This window comes from Rattus rattus, chromosome X, assembly GCF_011064425.1.
Source record: "Rattus rattus isolate New Zealand chromosome X, Rrattus_CSIRO_v1, whole genome shotgun sequence".
Taxonomy (NCBI): domain Eukaryota; kingdom Metazoa; phylum Chordata; class Mammalia; order Rodentia; family Muridae; genus Rattus; species Rattus rattus.
Window position 1 is genome coordinate 43,847,448 of NC_046172.1, and position 25,444 is coordinate 43,872,891.

Sequence of the window (25,444 nt, forward strand, 5' to 3'; positions counted from 1 at the left end):
TGCCTCTACCAAACATATCCTGGCTCTTTCTTTTTTATAAAACACAATATTCATGCAGAGTGACTTGGATTTAGGAACTCACAGGTTCACATCTCCTGCTGCTGCATGAACTTTGCAACCATTGGATTGCTCTCTGGGCCTATCTACACAAACACTGGTGAATTGGTAAGCCCCCCCCCCCAGTGGTCAGTGTAAATGTCCCCTGGTCCTAAGAGAGGGCTGTTAAGCTCACAGCCACCCTGTGGGGTCCTTGAGGACAGAGGCATTCACAGTCATGACTAGCCTTCTCACTGAACCTTCTTTCTAGGACCTCTACCCCTATGGACCCCTCCTTCTCCTTTCTGGAAGTGGTTTTCTCTGGCTGCCGACAAAATTCTAAGCTTAAGTAAACTATTCTCCCTCTGGCTCTGAGCCCCACAGCTGGCCCAGAGCTTAGCCTCCAGTTCACTGTATGACAACCTAGTGAACTGGCCTGGCTGCAGCCTTAGCTACCACATTTGTCCTCCAGACATGGGAACAAATACTAGCTCATCTCCCTACTCCCCCAGAAAGGAATGTCTTCAGCCACGTTGCTTCCCAGTCTAATTTACAAGCTAAATTTGGCCCCATTATCCACAAACCAATAACTCTGCATGGCCCCTTAAAGACGATTTATAATCCGCCAGCTATAGAGCTATACATAGGCTCTCCCTACACTTCTCTTTTGCCTCTGCTCCCCTCCCCTTCCCCATAAGTTCTCTCCATTGTTCTTGCACCCCCTTCCCTCACCCTCTCCCCCACCCCCTTCCCCACCCCATACCTCCTGCCCCTGCCCACAAACCCGCTGCTACCAGTGCTCCATTGGCTCTCTGGCTTTCCATGTCATTCCTGCAGTCATCACTGCCACCAAACCCACCTACTCCCTCCCTCGCTCAGTGAGCAGGCGCTTGAGCAACCACTGCCCCAGCACCTGGGTCACTGGCCTCTCTGCCTGAACAGAGTTGCTAAGAGAGATAGAACGCTGCTGCTTCAAGCACTGTTCTCTGTTCTGCCACTCTTGCCGATATTGAGCTGCAGGAGAGCTCCTGCAGCCACTGCCCACTGCCAAGCTGAGCCTCAAACCCCTCACACTGAGATGTTGAGATTTATCTGTATGTTTGTCTTTGCCATACTTCTGTTGTTCCATTCTAAGAAAGAGAGCCACATTTCTACAGCTCTATTCTAAGGTATAACACATGACTCTTAGCACCATCTAAACCAGAGGCAGTTTTATTACTATCTGCCATCCTTGTGGGCAGGTAAGGTTTTGCTATGCTATTGCTTCAGCGTCATCTTAGATAAGGGCAGTCACATGACTATGCTGTAGTTTCAATGCCATCTTTGTTATGGGCAGTCCCTAGTTCCCTTTACAGCTTGTCAAAGTCATTTAGCAATTAAGATAAGGTTTTGTTCTTCCTGTCTTCTTAAATAATTTATAAACTGTAAAAGATAAAGATCACTCTAAATATATGTTTAACCTTTTTTTGCTACTGTTATTAATAAAATGTGCTCTCTTCATTTTCTAGATACATTCTAGAATAATTAAAAAATACATGTTGAATAACTCAGATATGATTAACAGACTGGTTCTCAATCTTGTCAGAAATCTGCTAAATGTAATATTGGGTCTGTTGTGGTAAAAGGAGACTCCCAAATCCTAACAGTTTACTCTCCATGGTCTCCTAAGAAGATATGGATACAGCAACAAGATTCAACCTGGATTGTGGTACTGATAAATCCACTGAGCTAAATCACCCCCTGGTATAACTCAATGCTTCATTGCCTTGTCCATGCCTGGTTTTGGTCTACACTGTGGACAAAACAGCCCCAGAGAGTTAAATGACTCATATTGCCTAAATCAATGTGGGTTTTCTCTTTCCCAGTACTTCACAAGGAAAAAGGTTTCAACTTCTGGCCTCATGGCCAGACTGACTCTGCCCAGTTGTGTTGGAGACCACAGGGACCTGGAAACTGTTCAGGTAGAGGACTATAGACCAACCTCTGTCATTTTAATTAATACATGACTCCTTGATTATAATTTATTCTTCCAAGATTGCTGACTACATTGACAGCTAGAAAACAGAGTTCTAGCTCCTTACCCCAAGGTAATCCACCACCTTACTAGCTCATTAGTAAATTTGTTATTTAGTTAAGACTTCCAGATTTCTTATCAAATACAGACAGCTTTGCCTTGCTCACAGACTTGATGATAAAAAGATACACAAGTTCAGATACAACCTTCCACAGATATAACCTTCTGTTACTTCCTTATCTAAACTCAGTTTCCAGTTACTAAATGCTTCACATTTCCTCTCTTGCTATGTCATTGTCCTAACATTAACCAATATAGTTCTTATATTTTAGCCTAACCCTAATAAAACATTCCAATATATGATCCAACATTTATAATCACAAGTTCAAACATTAATTTTGCTTTTGTTGCCTTTTAGCTATGAACTTAAAGTATTTCTCATGCTAAACCTATACTACAGCTATCACAGTTACAAATAAATTTCCTTTGGTTATTTTTTTAACTATAGATTTAAGGTGTTTCCCATGCTAAACTATATGATCAACTATCATATTCACAAAGTCATCAAATATTTGAAGTTTTCTTTGTCTTTTAAATGTAATATATTCAGTCCTAGACAGAAGGAAGCCCTTCTTGCTCCTTCTGCTCCACAAAAAATGTTTTTGTCTTCTCTAAGCTCATCTTAAATACTGTTCATGTTATTAAAAAATGTATCTCTTTTGTAAACTTACAAGCTACAGGAAATCCACTCAGATCTACCTCTCATGGACCAAATAGATTCCATCTATATAAGTACACCTGTCCTGCTTATCAATAGCCTAAGTTCCCACTTGCTACCTATCCCAGACGGTGGGATTCCTCTCCTGTGCCCTAGGATTGGGACTCCCAACACCCACAACCACCAAGACCTAAGGGTTTCAAATATACTTTGAAATGTACACCTAAGAAAAGTATTTTTTCCAAACATAATTTTATGTATTCTCTGCCTCAATATATGTGTGTGTTTCAGCATTTTGCCAAGTCCAGGTATTTACTCAAAATCTACATCCAGGACAGCTCCAGAGGAGCAATCCACAGATGTTCCAATCTACTCTTTCAGACACAGACACTTCTACTGTATCTGCTCCTTCCTATCCACAGATGGTTCCACAGACCCTAGACAGCAAGAAAACAGCCAACTCTCCTAAGACTGGGCCAACATCTCCATACCCATTTTCTGAGGTTTCCCAGAGACATGTTGCCCCCAAATCAGTAGGAAGTGACTAAAGATCACATGATGATCCTATTCCTGCTTCACCATCACCACTTTTCTAGTTTTTCCTGTTTTGAAATTAAGCCGGAGGAATGCCCATTAAACAGTCAAAATGGATTCACTATCAAAGGAGCTGTTTGTCCCCCTCCCCTCTCTCCAACTTTCTTACTCTCTTATACTCTCTGTCCCTTCTCTCTCTATTCCCCTTCCCCCTCTCTCCACATGTTCCTGGTAGCCTCTATTCTCTCTGTCTTTCTCCCTCTATTCATATTCTCTCTCTCTCTCTCTCTCTCTCTCTCTCTCTCTCTCTCTCTCTCTCTCTCTGCCTTTTTCTGCCCCAACTCCTCTCCCCATGCTCTAAATAAACTCTATTCTATACTATATCCATTCTATGGCTGGTATCTCAGAGTGAAGGGATGCCTCAGCATGGGTCCAAAAGGCACCCCTTCCACCTCACCATACTGTGTCTCAACCAAATATATTCTGGTTCTTTTTTTTTGGACCCAATAGAACCTATATATTTAATCTGACTTAAAGGTTGTATTAATGATGCATTAGTAGACATGCCACAGGCTAAGGATTCATACTTAATACAAAGTATAAATAGTAATGTAAAATACAATAAAAGAACAGGAAAAACAATCTGAGTATTAGTCAGCAACAAGCATAAGGAAATACAGGAGGGACCAAGGACTAAGTGGTAGGACACATGCTTAGCAATTAAGATGTCCTGGGTTCAATTTCCAGCAATACAAATAAAGTAAGTAATAAATGAATGGATAAATGATAGATAGATAGATAGATAGATAGATAGATAGATAGATAGAGAGAGAGATAGATAGGGTCTGAGGAGATGGTTCAGTGGATAAGAGAACTCACTGGATAAGCATATAGATTAAAGTTCATATCTTCAGCATCCATATAAAAAGAAGGCCATAACCACACATGCCTGACACTCTGGTGCTGTGATGAAGAGAAGAAAAATTACTGGAGCTTGAAGGACACCAGCCTAGCTCCAGGTTAAGTGAGAGACAATGCCCCCTTGTGGCCTCTACATGTAAAGGAGTACATGCACACCTACCCACATGTGGATACATATACACAAAAATGTATACACACAAAGAAGTGAGAAAACGGAAATACGTAAAAGAAGAAAATACCATGATTATAATGTGGATTTAATAGTAAGGAACAAAGACTAATAATACTACAGAAGCTTCAGGGAGAGGAAATGACCTCATTACTCTCAGACAGTTTAATCCCTTCACAGAAAATAATGTCTACAAAAGGGGAGGGGCTTCTATTCCCCACCTCAAACCAAGATGTTATTGAAAGTTAGTGGCTTCTACTATGGAAATCAATATAGTGAATCTTCAGGAAGTGGAGAATAGATATACATCAAGAGCCAACTAAGCATATCTTGTCATATACTCAAAAGATACTGCATCCTGATATAGAGTCACTTGAGCATCTATGTCATTGCTGCTCTACTCATAAAAGATAGAAACTAGGAGCAATATGTGTCCATCAACAGATGAATAGATAATGAAAGTGTGGAAGATTAACAAAATGGGATATTATTCAGCTATTTAAAAATTATGCAATTTGAAGGTAAATGGATAAAGCTAGAAAAAAAATCATCCAAAGTGAGATTACCATACCCCAAAAGACAAATATTATATGTATTCTCTATGTATGCATGGGTTAGCTTTTAAGACTTTGATAGGCATGCTACAATCTGTTTAACCACAGAGGTTAAGTATAAAGTAAGAGACTGAGGGGTAGGAGAGTTATCTTTTAAAGAAGGAAAAATAGATAATTATGGAGAAACAGGTATGAGACTAGAGTGGGATGATTAAATGAGGAGGGAGACTGAAGAACAGGGTAAAGAGATAGATTATTGAGAGGGACAACTAACACTAAGGGCTAGTTGAGTGGTCATATTCATACCCACTACTGTAGAAGCGTCTTAAAATATATATTTATATGATATTAATATATCTAAGTGGAGTCACCATATAATGGAAGAGTTAAAGCCCCAACTCAATATCTTTTTTTACTATCAAGTGAAACTCCCAGTGCCAAAAATAGGTTATACTTAACTGAGTTGTTGTTCAAAGGGATGTCATGCATACCTCCAAACAACTCAGATTTTTGCCAAGGTTATTGGTTGCTCTTCACAAATTGATGATAAGGTCCTGTAGCTGAGGACTACATCTACACAACGCATTGAAGACAGAAAGGTCAAGCTGATGTCTAACTAGAGCCTTTATCCCTACTGACTAGCATTCATGGTACTGGTACATATTTTGCACACTACCAGAAGAGAAAGGCAGACACAAACCCAGCAGCAAAACCCTCTGCAGGTGACCTGCAGGCAAGATGTGCAAATGCAATAGTGACATAAAACTTAAGGGAGTAACCAACTACTTTCTGATTGGCCTCAAGGCCCAGCCCATGAAATGATGCTGATGCCTGAAACTACTTTGATGACCAAAATCTTAAGCCTAGGTAGGACCTGGACCTATGGGAAAACAGAATGTTACTGTTATGCTAGCTAAGGGACCTTAACAATAAAATGACTCTCTATGACATTCTGCCATTTTCATAAATCAGTGACTTGCCCAGCCATCATCAGAAAAGCTTCCTCCTGTGGTAGAAAGGAACAAATACAACAACTTATAGCTGGGTACTGTGCAGAGAATGAGAAACCTGGAACAAACTGGGATGTCTCCATCAAATCTCTTCACTCGGAGCGGAGCTCAGCAAACTTTGTAGAAGAGAAATCTATAGACTGTAAGAGCCAGTGGGAATGGAAGACACCGAAGAAACAGTGTCTTCAAAACACAAAAGGACCGGCGCACATATGAACTCACAGAGATTGTGGTAGCATGCAGACATCTACAAAGGTCTAAGCCAGATGATGTACCCAGCTCTGAAAGGGTAAATCAACACAAGCCCCCATCACTAACCAAAAGCTATCTCCAATTTTCAACTGCTTGCAAAAAGGAAAAATTAATTTTCTCCAATGAAATATCACTGGGTGTGCAAACCAAATTTAAGGGTAGACTTCATGCATGGCAGTAGATGGCCAATGTGAAATGAACTCAGTAGTATTTTTTTGAACACTCTTTTGTTCCATATTGCGTTGTTTGAGCATTCTTATCTTACTGACTTTTTGCTTGTATATTATGGTCTTGATGCTGTGTTTTTATGGGTTTCTCTCTCTCTCTCTCTCTCTCTCTCTCTCTCTCTCTCTCTCTCTCTCTTCTTTTCCCTCCCCTGTGTGTGTCTCTCTCCCTCTCCCTCTGTGTGTGTGTGTGTGTGTGTGTGTGTTTCTCTTGTGCCTGTTTGTTTTTTAAAGAGAGGGGGAGAGAGAGAGAGAGAGAGAGAGAGAGAGAGAGAGAGAGAGGAGTGGGGGGGGGGGGGGGGGGATAAAGAAAAGATGAGGAAAGGAAATCTCTAATCACAACATATTATATAAAATGTTTTTGTTAAAAAAGTTGGTGGCTTCCAAGGGAGTCAATCAGTTTTAAAGATTTGACTTCTAATAGGTGAACCACGCTCCAGTGGATGGCCCTATACCCAAGGGCAGCACAAAATGGACCTGGCAGGCTACTTTTTAAAGAAGCTCAGTGTGGCTGTTCATCACTTTAAGTCCAACAATAGTGGGTCTGTCTGAAGCCAACCTGGTCTACACAGTGAGTTCAAGGCCAGTTACAGCAAAAAAGGAAATAAGTGGGCTGTTGGAGAGATGAGGGATAGATCTGGAATATGGGGAAGGAGTAAATATGATCAAAAATACATTGTATAAACTTTCTGAATTAATAAACATTAAATTAAAAACAAAATATCTAATTTTGGTGGCTATAACTAACCTAGAACTTAGAGGAGATGTGACATAAAGATACAACAATAATTAAGGGGTTTGAAAGACCTAAGAACAGTTTATGAGAAATGGGATTATTTATCCATGAAAACAGGGAGAAAGGGAAAGAACAGCCAAGAAAGAGTGGCTGAAAGGGCGATGTAATAACAGTTTTCAATTATGTGAATGTCTCTCACACAGGGCCTTGTGACCAGCTGTTCTATTCCTCCACTGGGGACTGAACAAGAAGAAACAGGCTTAAGCAGCATGAAGAATTTAGGCTGTAACTCACACGGAAGAATTTCCTGATGCTGAACGTTGTTAAAGCATTAGTGTGAATTACCAAGGGAAGCCATAGACTGTTCTCTTTCAAAATACTATAGATTCTCTAGTGCTTAAAGGTTGGAAATTCTCAACTTCCTTCCCAGCTTTTAAGACACAAGAGCCATCATTTTGGCTCTTTTAAAGCTCACCAGTGCCAACTGACAGCACTGAAGATAAGATATGGGGTTTCACATTCTGATTCTGTTTCTATCTTTCATTTTTATGACAAAACTACTCTGTATCCCCATGGTATAACCCTCTACTTTTGTCTGGCAACAAAGAAGAAGGAATTAAAAACCTGGCCAGTTTCTACAAAGATATAACAGAAGTAGAGTAAAAATCCAACTGAAACTGCATTCTGATCATTCTCAGGAAATATATACATACACACAGTATATATACACACTATACTATATATACATACATATATTTTCATGGGGAGAGAGAGATATGTATGGATGCATGAGTATGAGCAATGCTAAATTGATGAGGTATCCTAAAAAAACATGATGTCAGTCAACAGATTGAAATAATTCATATGGATTCTTTATATACATAAAACCTCATACATTTTACTTTGTCAATATCAAGGATGACTTTAGCCCCAACCTTTAATGCTACTTTCAAGTCAACTACACAAAAGGGCTTCATGCCTTGGCTCCTTATTGATGGATAGCATTATTTTGTTTTTGCTATACCTCTTTTTTGTCCTCATCTATAGCATATGCATAAGTAAAGGTATTCCAGTTCCTTCCACTGTGATAAGAAGTATCTTGCGAGGCAAGAGAGATGGCTCAGCAGTTAAGAGGACTGACTGCTCTTTCAGAGGTCCTGAGTTCAATTCCCAGCAACCACATGCTGGCCCACAACCATCTGTAATGGACATCGGATGCCCTCTTCTGGTGTGACTGAAGTCAGCAACAGTGTAGTTACATACATGAAATAAATAAATAAATCTTAAAAAAAAAAAAGAAGTATCTTGTTTTTCCTTACCTCTTTGTCCTAATCTATCACGATGTTCAGGGAAGAATAGGGGAATTTTAAGAATACAGCATGGTTGGTGAAGGGCTTGTGTAGTGTAATATGAAGCCTAGATTCAGATCCTATGAGTCACATGAGACTGGATGCTGTGGTATACACCTGCAAAGACCAACTGGGTGCTGGAGTTCAAATTGAATGCTCATGTTTCTCTCAGGATACCAGCATGATTTCATAGCTACAGAACAACTGCAACCGAAAGGTTTCTCAGCCAGCCACACATCTCAGCTACCAAAAAACCATATATTTTATTTTTAAGGGAGGACAAGCAGAATTTCTACTCTGAGGTTTATGAGAACCATGTCAATACTTAACAAATAAAAACAACCCATATTAGGAAGGAAACATTATAGAAGAGTCTGTATCTAATTATTCTCACACAATATAGAGCTACAGACCTAGAATCAAAACTTGTCTATGCATCTAGTATTTCTTCCCTAAATTGAAAGTTATTCAAAGGCAGTAACAGTGCTTCAAAGGCCTTCTATAAAAAAAGTTTGCAGATTTAATTGTTGGCAGAAATTAATTTTCAGTGTGGTCATTATTTTGAAGGGAAAAAAAAAAGGCATGGGGGAGCCGAATAAATTTATAATGAAACCAACAACAGTAAAAATGGCCTAGTGCACAAAATATTCACGTTACAAAGGTTATGTAAGCCAGAGAAAACAGTTCTCAAACTGCCCCTAGTTTCCTTTTAAATAAGTTAGCACAAATATCAGCTGGGTATATACCTTAGTACCAGCTTTTGGGAGGTAGAGGCCAGAGAATCAGCAGTTCGGGGTCAATTTCAGCTACATAGAGTAAGCCAGACTGGGCTACACGAAACCCTAATTCAAAGCACCAAATATATGTCTTTCTGCCAGATTACCTGTCATGGTAATCTCACAAAACAGGTTATAGACTAGCTGTAGACTTTGTAGATATGTTTAAGATGATTTAACTTAAAACATAGAGCACACAGAATTCACATGAAAAGTTTTAGGGAAATCTTCACAGGTGAATAAGACGACTCTAGTTCAGTGGCTCTCAACAAAGGATGATGGTACAGCTTCGATGACATGTGACAAAGCTTGCAGACTTCTTTAGTTATACATGAAGGTGGGAAGAGGCTCTACCAGCATCCATTTACACAGAAGCCAGCATCCTTGAAACATCCCATGATACACAGGCCAATCTCTCACAACAAAGAATTACAATTATTTTTGACCTTAATGTATCATAAGCACCAAGGTTGATAGTCATGATTCACATGTCAGAACCAAGAAATCAACATGGTTCATCAGTAATAACCAAACAGCAGACTTTCCTGGGAGCCCTACAGGGAACCTAGCAGGTAAGCAACTATCTTCTGTAACACAGAAACCAGGGAGCTGTGATGGGCGTGTTTGGATGTTGCCTGGGAGAGAAATGCTATATTGGCTCACATACTGTGCATAGAGAGAATGAAAGGCACTGACAAATAAAATGCCTCAGAACACGCGTTGCATGGAAACCTGCTAAAACTCTAGACCCTGACTTGCTTCACAAACAGGAACTCTATGCCATGTATTAGCGGTGGGAAAAGTAGCAGAAATTAATTTAACCATGAAAAATAGTTGTGTTGAGTCAGACAAGACAGATGAGCTCGTGCAATTATGTGTGTGCATATGTGCTTTGCACACATAAGTGTATGCATGAATAGAGGTTAGAGGAATATACAAATACTGAATGCATGTATGATGACAGAATTCTTATTAAAAGAAAACAACGCATTTAGAGACAACACTGGGGACAAACTACATATTTTTAAAAGCCTACTCTTCCTGGCAACTCCATTTGCTATTTTCCCTAGGAAGATGTTCTTTTCATAAATCCAAATAATCATTTCAACATCACTGCCACTGTGAACAGACAATGACATGAACAGCTAACAGTTCAACTTTTGTGGTCCTGATTTTTCAAAGCCAAACTATCGAGAAAGCTTTATGAAACTGAATTGAACAGGCTGTACACACGGATTTGAAACTGCAGAGTGGCTAGTCAGGGTCAGACAGTATAGAACAAGCAGTTCTGACTGCTCCCTGAGCTGTTATTGCAATGTCTTTAGCAACCTCTAAATCTACCAAGGGCATCAGTGGAATATTTTACATAAGAGCAAAGTCTACACTAGCAGTGAACATAAAAGGCAGAACAAGCACATGTTGTAAAGAATATTAATGACTCTTCTTCCAAACTATCCCAATTTTTATGAAAATCAAATGAGCAATAAAAAAAAATCCCTCTATGAAACCACACAAAACCTGCGTGTAGCAAATAAAACAGAAAGAAAGTGACAGTTTCATCCTCCTAGACACAGATACTTGTGTTTTGCCTTTGAGTTGCTGAGGAAACTAGTGTAGGGACACAAGGGATCATTTATTTGAGGTCCTACACACAATGCTTTTTCATGTTTTGCTCTTACTGTGTGCTACTGCTCTTTAGAGAACCATCTGTTTTCATGTAAAAGGCCACGTTCTATGTACAAGACTGTTTCCTTTGCCCTACATCTTTCTTGCAAGAGTTATTACCCAGATCAGGTAAGACTCTGCTGATAATGCCCAAGCTTTGAAGTGAGTACAGTAATCTATTTTCCTTTCTGCTTTTGGAACACTTAGCATATAATCAAAGAAACCTGGGGATAAGTCACTCTTAAGATAATCTGGTTTAACGTTGTGTTATAGATAAAAAAAGCCAGCCCCAAAGAGGTTAAAGACATAGCTCAAGAGTATTATTTTAATAATAAAACATGGGTGCCTAACGTAGTATTAAAAAGGGAGGACAAAAGTAATGTCCTGTGGGAACATGGAGGTCGATCTCCAAAATTCTTTTTGAAACTTTGGATTCCATAATTTGAAAGCCCTAAGCTGTCATAGCTAAGAAATCCCTTAAGGAAATGTAGAGGTACCTAATTTTATTTTGAATTCTTCGTTTGTCTGTGGAAAAGCATATTGATAATGATTTGGCATGCAAGTGAGTTCTCCAAAACGCTGTGATGAATGCATATTTATATATCTTCTGATCACCTTCCTACGTTTTGTCAATACATGTTCTTCAGAGCATTAGATGCCAAGGCATATATGAGCTGCACAGACTGATAAGTGTGGGTCAGTACATACATTAAAGTAAAAAATAGGTGCCGGACAGAGGGAAGCAGAAATACCTATGACCTTCTCAAACTTCGTGAGTACACCATTTCAGTTATGTGTTTCTCTGCATCAACTTGCTCTTTTTCACAAAAGAATACGTTTACATGGAAATATTTATTCCCCCATGAGGAGAAAGGATTGTTTCTCTGCATTGTCATTTAAAATAATGCTATAGTAAAAATATCCAAAATTAGTTCAAATAGGAGAAACATCATTTGTACCTTCACATTAATGCCCAAGAAAATATGAAGGTAGGAACATGGACGTACTTCTTCATATAAGAAAACCAAGTAGTGCATTCACCAAAACAAGTTAGAATTAGAAAATCATATCATGCCACCACTAAGAGAATAATTGGATTACACAAGGAACATCATAGATGTTAACAACAAAGGTTGCTAAGGATAGTCTCAAGATATCACAACACTTACTTTCTAATAGCAAAGGGAAAAGAGGTACTTGACAGTAGAAATATGTGCCAATACAACTTCAATATTATTATTTACTCATAAAAAGAGAGTTCAAGTTTATTCTGCTATGGTGCAGTGGGAGGTACACAGCAGCAGCAGCTCTACAATCTTCTGGCAAACCAAACCAAACCAAAATTAAAAAATAAAACAACAAAAAACCCTCAAACAAAACAAAACAAAAAACCTTTAAGGGGAATCATGATGGGGAAGAGAAATCCAGAACAGGAGTATTAACAAGAAATATGTCCTGAGAGCTGGAAAGGTAGGCCAGCAGTTCAGAGCACTGGTTGTTCTTCCAGATGACCCAAGTTTGGTTCCCAGCACCCACATGTTGGCTCACAATCATCTATAACAGCCGTTCCAGAGACTGTGACACTGGATTCTGGTCTCCATAGCTAGGTAGTGGATACATGTGGCCACAGACAAGCAAGCATGCAAACCACCCATACACAGAAAATAAAAGGAAACTGGTCTGTACTGTCACGCCCACCTCGGCCGGCAAGGAAGACGCAACATGGTTGGATTCTTCTCAACAGCCTTTACTGCAGGACACCTTCATTGTTGACACAGGGAGGCGGTGGCGGCAGCAGCCAGCCCTAAGTGTTACAGCTCTAAGTGTTACAGCTCCAAGTGTTACAGCTTCAAATGTGACCACGCCGAGCGCAAAGCCGCTCGCCTTATATACACAACAGTATGCTAATATTCTTTCAGGGATTGGTGGGGCACGAGTCACCCCACTGTCATCCCAGCTACTTGTCCTCCAGAGATTGGTGCGGCATGAACTTCCATTAGCATAGTACTGCCCCAGCCAGACTGACCTCAGGTGCAAAACCCCACACATGCGCAGTACTGTTGTTCACCACAGGAGGGCGCCAGATTCACCTCATTATCATACAGCTGCCCTGACAGGGGACAAGCCTGCGCATGCGCGGTAAGTTATTCACCGCTGGCTGTCGGCGCCATCTTTACTTCGCCGCGCCGCTCCCTACACTGTACCAATTCAAAATGTCAATATTATGAAAGAAAACTGAAAAAAAATCAAATAATAAAAGATGTTGAGGAATAGTGATGGTTAATTTTTTTTCTTTTCTTTTTTTCGGAGCTGGGGACTGAACCCAGGGCCTTGTGCTTGCTAGGCAAGCACTCTACCACTGAGCTAAATCCCCAACCCCCTTGATGGCTATTTTTGATCATCAGATTAACTAGATCTGGAACCAACTGGAAAGGATCTTAATTGGATCAGTTAACATGAGAAAAGTCACCCTAAATCTGTGCCACCCTTTCTGGTGGCAGGTCACATTTTTTAAAAAAACCAAAGAAAGGTTTTGGTTTGCCCGCTTGACCTCACTCTTGTTGGCAAATTCATCTATCCTGGTATGAAGGCATTCCTTCACTGGCAAAACAAAGACCAGAAAAACAAACAGACAAAAACCTAGTTTTTCAGGATTCCAAAGTATACTGAAGAACAGCTGATTTTTCAGTTCAGCCTTAGGTACTGAACAACTACTGGATTCTTGACCTTTCCTTGACAGATAGCCTTTATTGGAATAGACTGACCACAGCTTGTAAACCATTCACATATATATATATATATATATATATATATATATATATTACATATTATGAGTATATATTCTAAAGTGTGTGTGTGTGAGAAAAGTGTGTGTGTGAAAAGTATTGATTGGATCTTGAAAAATAGATAATGTAAGGAATTCTCTAAACCAAAAGGGAATTTTCATTGTGGATTTTGTTGGATAAACTACTAAACTCACTTAAATTGTGTAAATGGCAGCAAGCACTACCACGCACATATCCATTAGTAAGCATGGAGAAGCTTAACATTGTTAAGTATCAGACTTGTCCTTTCTTGTGTCCTTGACTTGTGGGCATGTGATTTATAGAAAAGGTGTGTGTAGTCAAATCTTGAGCTCTGTGTTGTGGTGCCTCTTTCCCTTTAAATGGTAGAGGATAAAGAATGTTTATTCATGTGTATGCTCACATAAAGCACACAGAGGGCTCTGAGGGCAATACATATGTATATAGCAAAAACTAATGGTTAGAGACATACATAGGACACATGGTTATTCATTATTCTGTTATGACTCCTAGTGATTGAAGTGTTTCGAATAAAATAATGGCTGGAAACCATCATTTCTCTCAAGTAATTCCTTCATACGGAAGTGTAAGTTAGGAGGATGGGTAAATGAGTCTTTAACAAGTATGGGAGGGCAGTCAAATGGTCTTAACATAAAGGCATAAAATTGGAAAAATCTCCTCAAGTGCTCAGAAGTTAGGAACCTCACACAAAACTCACTCTCTATTCTCTCATCATGGCTCCTATAACACCCTCCTTTACATCATAAAGATGTCCTTTTCTGGGATTCTAAATTGCATTTCCAGTCATGAAAATGAGTTCTTCTACATCTACCAAATTTTTATCTTGTTTGAGGTGGAGATTGAAAGGTCAAGACTTGTCTTGAAATAAGAAGTAAAAGGCTTCCCATAACTGCTGTCTTGGGTAGAAATCAAGTATTTTCTTTAAAGTTGGGAAGATAATGAGCAGGTTGGAGGCCAGCAGTCACTGCTCTAAATATTAATCAGGACTCTAAATCACCCATTAAAGATAAAAATCAGCCCAAACAATAACACATGGTGATTATCCGCTCTTCATTTACATGTTCAAGGACACCTATCCTGACCTCAGGCTGTCCACTCCACCTGGCTAATACAGCAATTAACACCCTGGCCTTAGAGCCCAGGAGCCCAATTTGAAGTCTATGCAAATCCCTTCATATATTCAGTTAGGAATTTATGATAGAGATTTCCTACTTAAAAGGAAGTTTTCTGTATATGGAGAAGTACTCCTCTATCAAGTACAGAGCAGGGTGCTTTATGCAATGGTGGACCTTACAGAGTTAACGCTTCCATTGTTGTCGTCTGTGCTTATTTAGAACCCGGTTGGGGAAAAGGCAAAATCAGAGAAAGAGAAATGCAGAGCTGCAGTCCCCATTGATTGAGAATGAGCACAAAGACAATGAGGCAGAAGTAATTTTAGAACTGCTATTATACTTTATATATTTGTCTAAACTCAGGACTGAGCACCGGACAGTAAATAGTACTCCACCAAATCAAATGTAGCATTAAAAAAAGGAAAAGATGAAAATCACCGTGTGTGATATATACACACAGTGTGCGCAGGAGCTTTGGATGTGTGTGGACAGGCAGAGGAGGACTCCAGGAATCCTGCTCTATCACTTTTTGACCTTCCTCCTCTGGGACAGGGTATTTCATGAACCTGCTGGCTAAATGAATCTGAAGCTTGACTGGTGGTAGCTGGGCAGAAAAGCCTGGCAAGCTCCTATCTCCATAAACCCTCAGCTGACTTTACAGACACAGGCAACAATGGCTACCTTTTACATGGCTGCTTGGGATCCAAACTTAGGTCCTAATGTTTGCACAGCAAGCATCCATAAGTCACTGACCATATCCCCAAGCCCAGAAATCTTTATAAAAAAACCTATCATAAAATATTACTGGCAAGGGGTTGCCTCAATGGCTCACCCGATAAAGGACTTGCTCCGGAGCATCCCGAGGACCTGAGTTTTATTCTCTGAGCTGACAAGACGGAAGCAGATAACGAGCATTTACAAGAGCTAGTGTGTGAGAGTATACATGAGTGTGCTTGCATGAACACACACACACACACACACACACACACACACACACACACCACAAATAAGTAAATGCTTAAAATTTTTTACAAGCTACCCAGAGCTATGTAGTGAAACCTGGTTTGAAAAAATAAAATGTAAGTGCAATAAGAACTTGTAGTTATCAGATGAACAAGTCAAAATATGCTGATGTCATTGGATAAATAGATAAAAATCTTCCAGAAGTTAAGTTTTATACTTTTTCATCTTAAATAATCTTTAGAAAAATAACATTTAAAAAAAAGTTCAATGATTCTGACTCAGACAGAGCCAGACACCCACAGATGAATGGAGCTTGGAGAATTGGAAGGATTGTGAGCTGTGATGGGGATAACTCCATAGGAAGACCAAAAGACCCACAGAGTCAACCTAATTGGACACTTGGGGCTCTCAGAGTCTGAACCACCAACCAAAGAACATACACAGGTTGGACCTAGGACTTCCTGCTCATGTGTAGCAGACATGCAGCTTGGTCTTTATGTGGGTCCTGAACAAGTGGAGCAGGGGCTATCCTGAAAGCTCTACCTGGGCATATGTTCTTCTAGCTGGGCTACCTGGTCTGGCCTTGGTGAGAGAGAAAGCACCTAGCCTCTCAGAGACTTTAAGTGCTAGGGTGGGAGGTGATACCCAGGGGGTCCCCACCTGCTCAGAGGAGAAGGGAAGGGGGAAGGGTTCTGGGAGGGAGAGATCAGAAGGGGGCAGTAAGTGTAATATAAAGTGAATAAGTAAAAAAATCAATGGTTAATACTGGGAGGAAAGCAGTGATAAACGTTGAGCTTATTTGTTAGTTTTCCTGACCATGAAGCATTAATTTTATCATGAATTAGCACAAATATTGAAATGATAAAAAAAACATTAATCCAGGATTCAAAACAGATTTAAAGCAAAAGGAGGGTGCCCTGTTTTTCGAGCATGAGGCTTTGGGTTCAGCCTGTAGTACCACAACAAAAGAAGCAATAGACCTGCACCTTTTTTTTTTCTGTTCCCATTTGTGGAAAAAGAGAGTTTCAAATGCTAATTCATGATAAAACTTATTCTCTACAATAGGCTACCTCAATGGATATGCCCGTGCATCTGTCAGTCCAAAAGGGCTCTAAAGGGAATGTCTATAGCACCCAAAGTAAGCTCTCAAAAAGAGGAATTTTTTAAATAATTTATCTAAGGAATGAAAATATAAAATGTAATCAATTGCCTTGAGAACTGATATCTAATTAGGGAAAATGTCTCCTGGCATGGAATTTTTTATGCCTAGAAACATCTGCATAGAAACAACCTAAGAGCTTCAAATTGAAGCCACAGATACAAAGTTATAGGTATAATGAACTGTTTATATTGACACAGTGTTCTCATATTACAGGACCCTCAAGGTAATCATAGCTAGTGCCCAGCCTAGCACATGCCTACCACAACTAAGTAATCTACCCTTGGTGGCTCATTTAATCCTCATAATACCATCAAGATGTCAGTAGTCAGGGAAGGTAAGAAATGTACCTATACAAGTCTTACCCAGAGTAGTCTTGAGATTTTACATCTAAATGTATGTATAACTCCATTGTTTAAGTATGTATAGTTTGCCACAACTTCAAAGATCCTTGCATGTTTTTTTGTGTCACACACACACACACACACACACACGTTTTCAACAATCGAGACTGTAATTTATTCTCTTTTCTGTATTCATTCTATATTATCCCAACTACACATATGAAATTTATTTTGTCATATGAGTATAAAATTTGAAAGATAGTTGAAACAGCAATGCATTCATTTTGAATGTATGAATACAGCAGGAGGCAGAAAACAGATGTAGAATGAACAGATTTTGACACTCTAGCATTTGTACTTGAAGCATAGTGAATATAAAGTTGGTGTACTCAAGTCTATCTAAATAATAAAGTCATTAAATTGTTTATATAAGAAAATACTACAAAGCCCATCAGAGTGGAGGAGGGAAGTATGTCTCACAGCGGTGCCAAATGCTATTTGCTGACATACGACTCTTTTCGGAAGTCACTGAAGAGTTTCTGTATCTAAAAGCAATCTTTCCTTTTATTTCAAAACAGACAAGGCACAACCAAATGGATTAAAGGCTTTTTTATTTAGTTACTTATATATAGGTGACCGTAGGGATGGGCATGTGAGTGCAGATGTCAGCAGAGTACAAAAGAGAGTGTCAGATTACGCTGGACTTGAGATACAAGCAGTTGTGAGTCACCTCGCATGCGTGCTAGGAACCACATTCAGGTTCTCTGCAAGAATAGTATATACTCTTAATCACTGAGCCATGCATTAGTTAAATGGTGTGTGTGTGTGTGTGTGTGTGTGTGTGTGTGTGTGTGTGTGTGTGGTGTGTGGTGTGTGTGTGTGTGTGTGTGTGAAAGGAGAGATACTCACTATTTTATGTCATCCCACTGCAACCTAAAACTGATGTAAAATATTGTGTCAACACAGTGGTCCTTTATTTATTAGTCCAGACCAGTATTTGAACTGGTTAAACCCACTAGTTGGTATAAGGTTATGGTATAAAATATATTCACCATCTCTCCCTGAGCATCATTTCTTGACCAGAAAAAGATGTAGACAACCGGAATGTTCTTTCAGTCAGTCTGTGACCTGCTGCCACAGTCAGTTTGGCTTTATTGTGGCCTGAAAGATCAATTTCCTGTCTCAATGTCCTTTTTGCAAGGGAATATGAAAGAGGAACAAAGTAATCACACAGTAGTTGAAGCTGTCTCACAAAACGGCCAGGTTTCAAAACGTTTCCCTCACTATCAAAAGGAGGCGACCACCCAGTTGCATTGCCGGTAGTGTGCTGGCAGCTTCACTCAGTATTACTAAGATGCCACAAACTTACCTTGTTTTCGATAGCGACAGACATGGTTTCATTTTCACTAACGTTTCAGTGTGTGAGGGAGGGGGAAGCAGGCATCATGGCATGCAATAAGGACTTCAGAAGACAACTTTGTGGAATGAAATCCCTCCTTCCACCTTTATGTGGGTTCCTAAATTTCAACTCAGGTTGCTAGGTTTTTGTGGTGAGTGCATTTATTCACTGACTCTCTACTTATTTTTTGAGACTGGCCCCCTTGCTGAATCTGGATCTCATCAGTTCAGCAAGGCTGTCTGGCCAGCAAGATCAGGGGCTCTGCCTTTCCTACCTCCCTGATCCTGGGATTACATGTACATGCTGCCACACCCGGACTTCTACATGCACGTAAGGAATCCAAACTCTGTTCTAAGATCCTAACACAGCACAAGTACGTTATCAAGTCTCCCAGACTCCTGTTTGTTCTTTCTAGAAGGTCTTGCTATGTACCCCAGGCTGGCTTCTAACTCACTATGTAGTTTAGGGTAGCCTCAAACTTGTGGTGATTCTTCTGTTTCTGCCTCCTATGTAGTAGGATTCTATGTGTGTGCTAACATACAGGTATTTTTTTTTTTTAGTTTTTAGATCTGATGGGTGACTTCCTTTATATCTTTGTTAGCAGATGTTGGGGATATATACAACTGAGGGAAACTTTTGAAGATCGTCTAGAGAGCTTGGGCCATGGAAATTCACCTTTCTCCCTGCCTCCAGTAGACCATGAACATACCTTTCTAACTAGATTACCACAGGAAAAAGTAAGTTTTCTATGTGGTGAAAAGAGACAAAGGACACAGAAGAACTGTTTCTTTAAATCAACACCTGAAGTGCAAAAAAATGAATCAATAAGAGAAGCAAGCACTTCACTGCCTCCTCATGCTAGCAGAAATAGCAACCTTTGAGCTTGTGGAAGGAGTGAGCCTCCCAATTCCCAAGGTCTTCTACTTCAAACAGAGGGCAGAGGGTGTTTTCACTGTTATCTTTCCCAAAGCAAACATTGTATTTGCATGCCTTTGGCACAATGAAAGGCAAGGTGACCACCAGAGTGCCTTTGAGGAAAAGCAAGCCAGGGCCAGCACAAAGATTCTGAGGGAAACATTCACAATGGAGCCATTCAAAAGGACAGGAAATAAGATTAGCCATGTCTGGGTCCACTCTACCATAAACATTCAGTTCATCAATACTTGACCTTACCATCCCCTCAACAATTCTTGCCTATTCCATTTTGTTATACAACACACCTTATTCTATCCAGGACCTAAGACAAATGTGATGAAATGTTTGTTGTGTGCCCTTGAAAGCACTGGAAAAAAAGGTGTCAGAAAGAATATATTTGGGGAAGATGTGACAAATAAAGATGAGAATCTAACCATTCTACCAGACGAAAATTTTATAAGTAACAATAGTGAGGTGTGGCTGTTCTAAGGTAGCCAAATGCAATGTTTCTAAGCAATGGTTATGGAGCTACCTTAGAAAAGATCTGAGGGCTAAAATAAAGGACTGGAGTTTAACCAGTAGAAAATGGAAGGAAATTGGAGACTTTTAATGATGGTTACCATGTACATAAAGTAAATAAGGACATTCACACGGAAGGAAGGCACTACAGTGCGTGCGCAAGCAATGAGCAGACTGAGAAACAGGATAAGGAAAACGAAGTAAAGGATTCAAAAGAAATGCTTTGTTTGCTTTCTCTCTTTTTTCAAATTATAAATGCTCAAGGAAGGAAATTAAGGGAGAAGAAAAACAAGGAGCAAATAAAAAGTCACTTGTTAATCCCTGGGCATCTATTGGTCAATTTCTTCCCAATGTAACAAAAGTGGTTTCCTGGAGCTTGCCAGCTAGCACAGAGGCATTCAATCAGTATGCAAGATGGACTGAGTTCAAATGCTGATGCTGAGAAGAGAGTGCTGCTATTAACAGAGAAGGCAAGCAATGGAGTAAGAGAGGTGGAGTACTAAAGAAGAGGCAACTAGCAAAAGCAGAGGTGGAACAGACTGGCCTCCTCACCAGGAAAAACAGAACTTCAGTTTAACCCCCTATCCTGACAACTAAAGCCAGGTAGGGACACTACAGTAAGAAAGGTAATAGCTGCCCAATGAGTCAGTACAGTGAGGTGACAGGGAGTCCTAAGCAGAGCTGTCTGCAACAGGGCCATCATACAGTAGAGACAGCTGCCAATACCACTATAATCTGATCTTTACTTTTAACCTAAGATCCAATACATAGACACATACCTGTGAACACTAGTGCATGTGCGTCATAGCTTAAACTAAAAATAAAGTAAGTAGAATCTTACTAAAAGGAAAACAAAGATTAGGGGGCCATTTATAGTACTGCATGTTGTTGTATACCTGATTTTTTTAAAAAAATGAATCTTTATTGTATAAGGCTATTAGAGTTCATTATATGAAAGTTAGTATTGATATTCTAGAATTGATATTACTACAACAACATGTAAAACAGTTTCGTAATGAAAGTGTTTTCATGCTTTGGAATGGTGAAAACTGCATTTATTTCCCATATCTATTTTAAACTATTTTGCTACCATTTTGGCAAAATAATTCAAATATACCCCCCAGTCTATATAATTGGGTTTTTATTTTGTGCATTCAATTTGTATTGTCAAAAATCTTAGAGGCAAACTGCTTTTACCATCCAAATAGTCACAGGTTTCTGCCAGAGTTACCTAGGATTTCTCTTGGTCTGTGGTAAAGACTTTAATTTTATAAATCTTAACATCGTGAATGGGATTAGAATGGATTAAGAAACCTTACACAAGTAAAACAGCTTGTAACATTTTAAAATACATAAGAATACAGTGAATAATGTGGTCTTGCAAATATCTGATTACATTAATTCTAGTGGCATTACAACTAGAAAGAGTTGTTGAAGAAAAGCCATCTGTTAATATGAATCAAAAGCCACAGAAATATTTATAGCCTTGAATCTGATAATTATATTCCTGGAGAATTTATCCAAAGGAATCAACCTCAGAGAAAAGAAATGGGTCCCATTTGGGGAGGCTTGGTGGGTTAAGTGCTTGCTGCAGAAGCATTAAGACTTGATTGAGCTCAGAACTCTAGCTATACAAAGCCAGGCAGCATTGTATGTCTGCCATCTCACTGGTCCTATGACAAAAGAAAAGGCAGAGATAGGAGAACCCCTGAAAGTTGGTGGGCCAGCTTGTCAGGCATATATACTAGCAAAGAGCAAGAGACCCTTTCTGAAACAAGATGGAAAGTTAGTACTGATACTCAAGGTTGTCTTCTGTGGTATACACCTGCCCACATTTCTACCTAGAAAACACACACACACACACACACACACACACACACACACACACACTCACACTCACACACTCACACACACACACACACACACAGACTTTTAAGAAAAGCAACAATCATATGAATATGTTCATTATAGCACTACGTATTGATACTACCTAATTACCAAACATAGAAACCAGTCTACATGGATATCACAGCAGAGTGCTTAGGCATGGAGAAGGAGGAGGATGAGGAAGAGGAGAAGAAGCAGAAAATAAAGGACAGAAAGAATCGATGGAGCAGGAAAAGGCAGAATGAACAAGAGTGGAGGTGTATTGAGCAAATAGACACTAGGAAAAAGTCCAAACCTTAGCTCTTACTGAAGGCTTGTAGGGAGGGCTGAATGTGTGTATGTATATGTGGAATGGGGGTGGGGCAGGGAGTGGACTGGCGGTAGAACATTTGCCCTGTCATACACACAGAAAAACAAAAAGGTGAGTTACTTACAAACTGGAAACAGCTCCTGACACTCGGCTCAATGTTACTGCCCCCAAAGGAGGCAACTTCACCCAACTGTCTTGGGATTTGAATAGAATCATGCAGAAGAAGACCCAAATCTCACATTGGTCACAAAAGCCAGTTAACTTGCCACTTGCTTGAAAAAGGCTCTTAAAAAGAAAGAAGAGAATGATAGGAAATCAAAGCATAAGTGGATGGACGAAACAGAACCCCCAATGTCAGTTCAATGTAGTACTATTTCACAGGAATAGCCAATATGTGCACAAAAGAGGCTCACTGTCTTTCTTTTTTGTCTTACTTTTCTCATTTTTTGGGGTGGGTGTGTGGTCTAATATAGTGCGGCCAGGCCTTAAACTTGCTATATAGTTGAAAATAGCCTTGAACTTCTTATTCTCCTGATTCCACCTCCTGAGTGCTAAGTATAGGTGTATGGCTTTATGTAGTTCTTGGAACCAAACTCAAGGCTTTCTCTATGTTAGGCTGAAAGGGATGAAGGCTAATTTAGGCTAATAAGAACATATTTCTACAAATTAGGTTAATTATCACTACCTACATATGATGTCTGAAAGTTTAAATACACTATAGCCCTGCAAAGAAGGTGAGTTTATATGTATATCTTTTAAATGTCATTTATTTATAGGCAGAATGGGAGTCACATATTATCATGGCCCATGTGTGCAAGTCAAAGGAAGACTTACAGGAGTCAATTCTTTCCTTTCCACCTGTGGGTCTTGAGGACCAAACTTAGATCATCAGCTGTAGTAGCAAGATACTACATAGCCTTTATCTATGGCACCATTGCCCACTCTATATGTACTGTTAAGTCACATTTTTATTGATATAATTTGTATTCATGCATTTAGAGCATGTGAAGTTCAAGGGACAACTTACACGAAGTGGTTTTCACCCCTACCATATGTATTCTGGGAAGGTACCTTAGGTTAACAGGCTTGGCAGCAAGTATCTTTACCCACTGAGCCAGCTCGTCAGCTCCCCAAATACATTCTCACACCTGAATTGTTCAAAGCAAAACACAATCCTCTGGACTGTGTTTCATATATTATGTTAATATATATTATGTATATATGATATGAATCCTACCACTGAACTTTAGAACCAAGAGCCATATAATTAGCCAAAAGCATTTAAGTATATTAAAAGATGCAGCAAGATCAAGTCTTCTTTACATAGTCCTAAGCCTATTAAGCTTTACTGAGATTGACATATATGCTCACATAGGATGCTGTGCCTATGAACTATGTAATTAGTTCATATCAAGTTATACTCTCACTGATTTTTTTTTATGTCAGCCTTACTGTTTCTGTATTTGTTTTCTTGAAGGGTTTTACTAGGTAGTCAAGGATGGCCTTGATCTTGTAAATATTAAGTGGAGACGGGAACACAGGGAGACCCACCCCTACCCATGTTTTTAAAAGGCAACAAGCCCAATTAGAATAATATATTTAAAATATATAATATAATATTTAAAAGAGAAAAGCATCCAACAATATTGTTTAATCTGCAATAATTTTAAAGGCTTAAAAAAAAACCAGTTTGTGTTTGTGCGGTGCTGGTTTTACTTTGTTTTGTTTAGTTCTTAGGAAAGGAAAATTCCCGTGGGAACAAAAGCCACTGCTACAGTGGTTTGTGTACGTGGTGTTTTACTCCACAAAAATGAGCACTATGGCACAGGTAGCTTTGCCATGATTTTCGGTCTCCTGACGATTTTACACCCAGCAAACTGCTTCATCTATGTATGACTAGTTCTTAGGAGGAAGCCAGGATAGGCTAGATTCATTTGATTCCTCCTGCAAATATTTCTTACGAGCATTACAAGGAGAAAAACATAAACAGTCCTCTACAGTAAGGATAGACACAGAGGGTGACTTGGTCATCCCAGCTCTCAATCCTTTCAAATTTGCTTTTTATTTTAGATTTACACTTTTTACGCAGAAGATCCCAATAGCTAATCAAAAGAAAATTCTAGAGGGTGCTATTTACCTTTTAAGAAGTAGCAGGCTAGCCATCCATCAAATAGTAAAATGTTAGTCACGTCACAGAATTGGATGTGTCAGTACGACTTGCAGTAAGATGATTATAAAATAAACAATGTGTTTTGAACACGAATGCTAGATAGTCTTCTTTAAACGAGAATCCAAAGGCATGGGAAATGCACGGATTAAACCTTCACATTTCTTTTCCTGACTTACACAAAGGGGTTAGGAAATCAGACTTTATCCCCTTGGAACATGTGTTTTATTCAGACACAGTCAATGTAACATAAAATAATACTCAGACTGGAGAAGCTAATCCTCATTCTCTATTTAAATACCTTCAATTTAATGTCTGACAGGAAACAGCACAACCCAAATTTTATGACCCTTTAAAAGCAGCTCTACATCTTATGCAAGAAACCTGCTGTCAAATAAGAAAGGAATATCATTTCCCATCTAGAACAAAGGTAATCAGGCAACATCAATAAAGAATGCGGAGTTAATACACATGACTTACATCTGTACTTGTCTTCCAAGTGTGCTTTACACAGAGAAATGATGCCAGTTTTAAAAGACAGGACACGGATCCTCCCTGTTCGTCCCCTATTATGAAGAAGCAAACCAGAAAACAATTACTGGCATACCAATAGAGTGTAGAAATTCCTAGTTAAGGGGCAAAGGGGCCCTAGATACAGGAACTCTATAGGCCATTGTTTGATTAAGGTTGTTAAGAACTTGTCTGAATTCATTATTTGTCTCATGACCTAGAATGCAATGAAAAAGTTTGATGAACCAAGTTAATGAATATTTACCCAATTTTCAACTCTTAAAAGCCCTCTTTTGAATTGCCAGAGTAGCTCTACACAAAATAGGGATAAAATACCTTTCTACACATCTACAGAGAGCCACTTTGAGTCTGAGGA

The 25,444-nt window shown here is 39.4% G+C and overlaps 1 protein-coding gene across 1 annotated transcript in view; it reads right to left on the bottom strand.

Annotated features, from left to right (window-relative positions):
- The window catches only part of LOC116888897 (dystrophin-like), a 97,701-nt gene that overhangs the window by 13,349 nt on the left and 58,908 nt on the right, over positions 1–25,444 (bottom strand). The window contains 4 exon segments of the mRNA XM_032890158.1: positions 22,516–22,623; positions 22,626–22,651; positions 22,654–22,674; positions 25,039–25,124. Coding sequence (XP_032746049.1) covers positions 22,516–22,623; positions 22,626–22,651; positions 22,654–22,674; positions 25,039–25,124 — 241 coding nt within the window.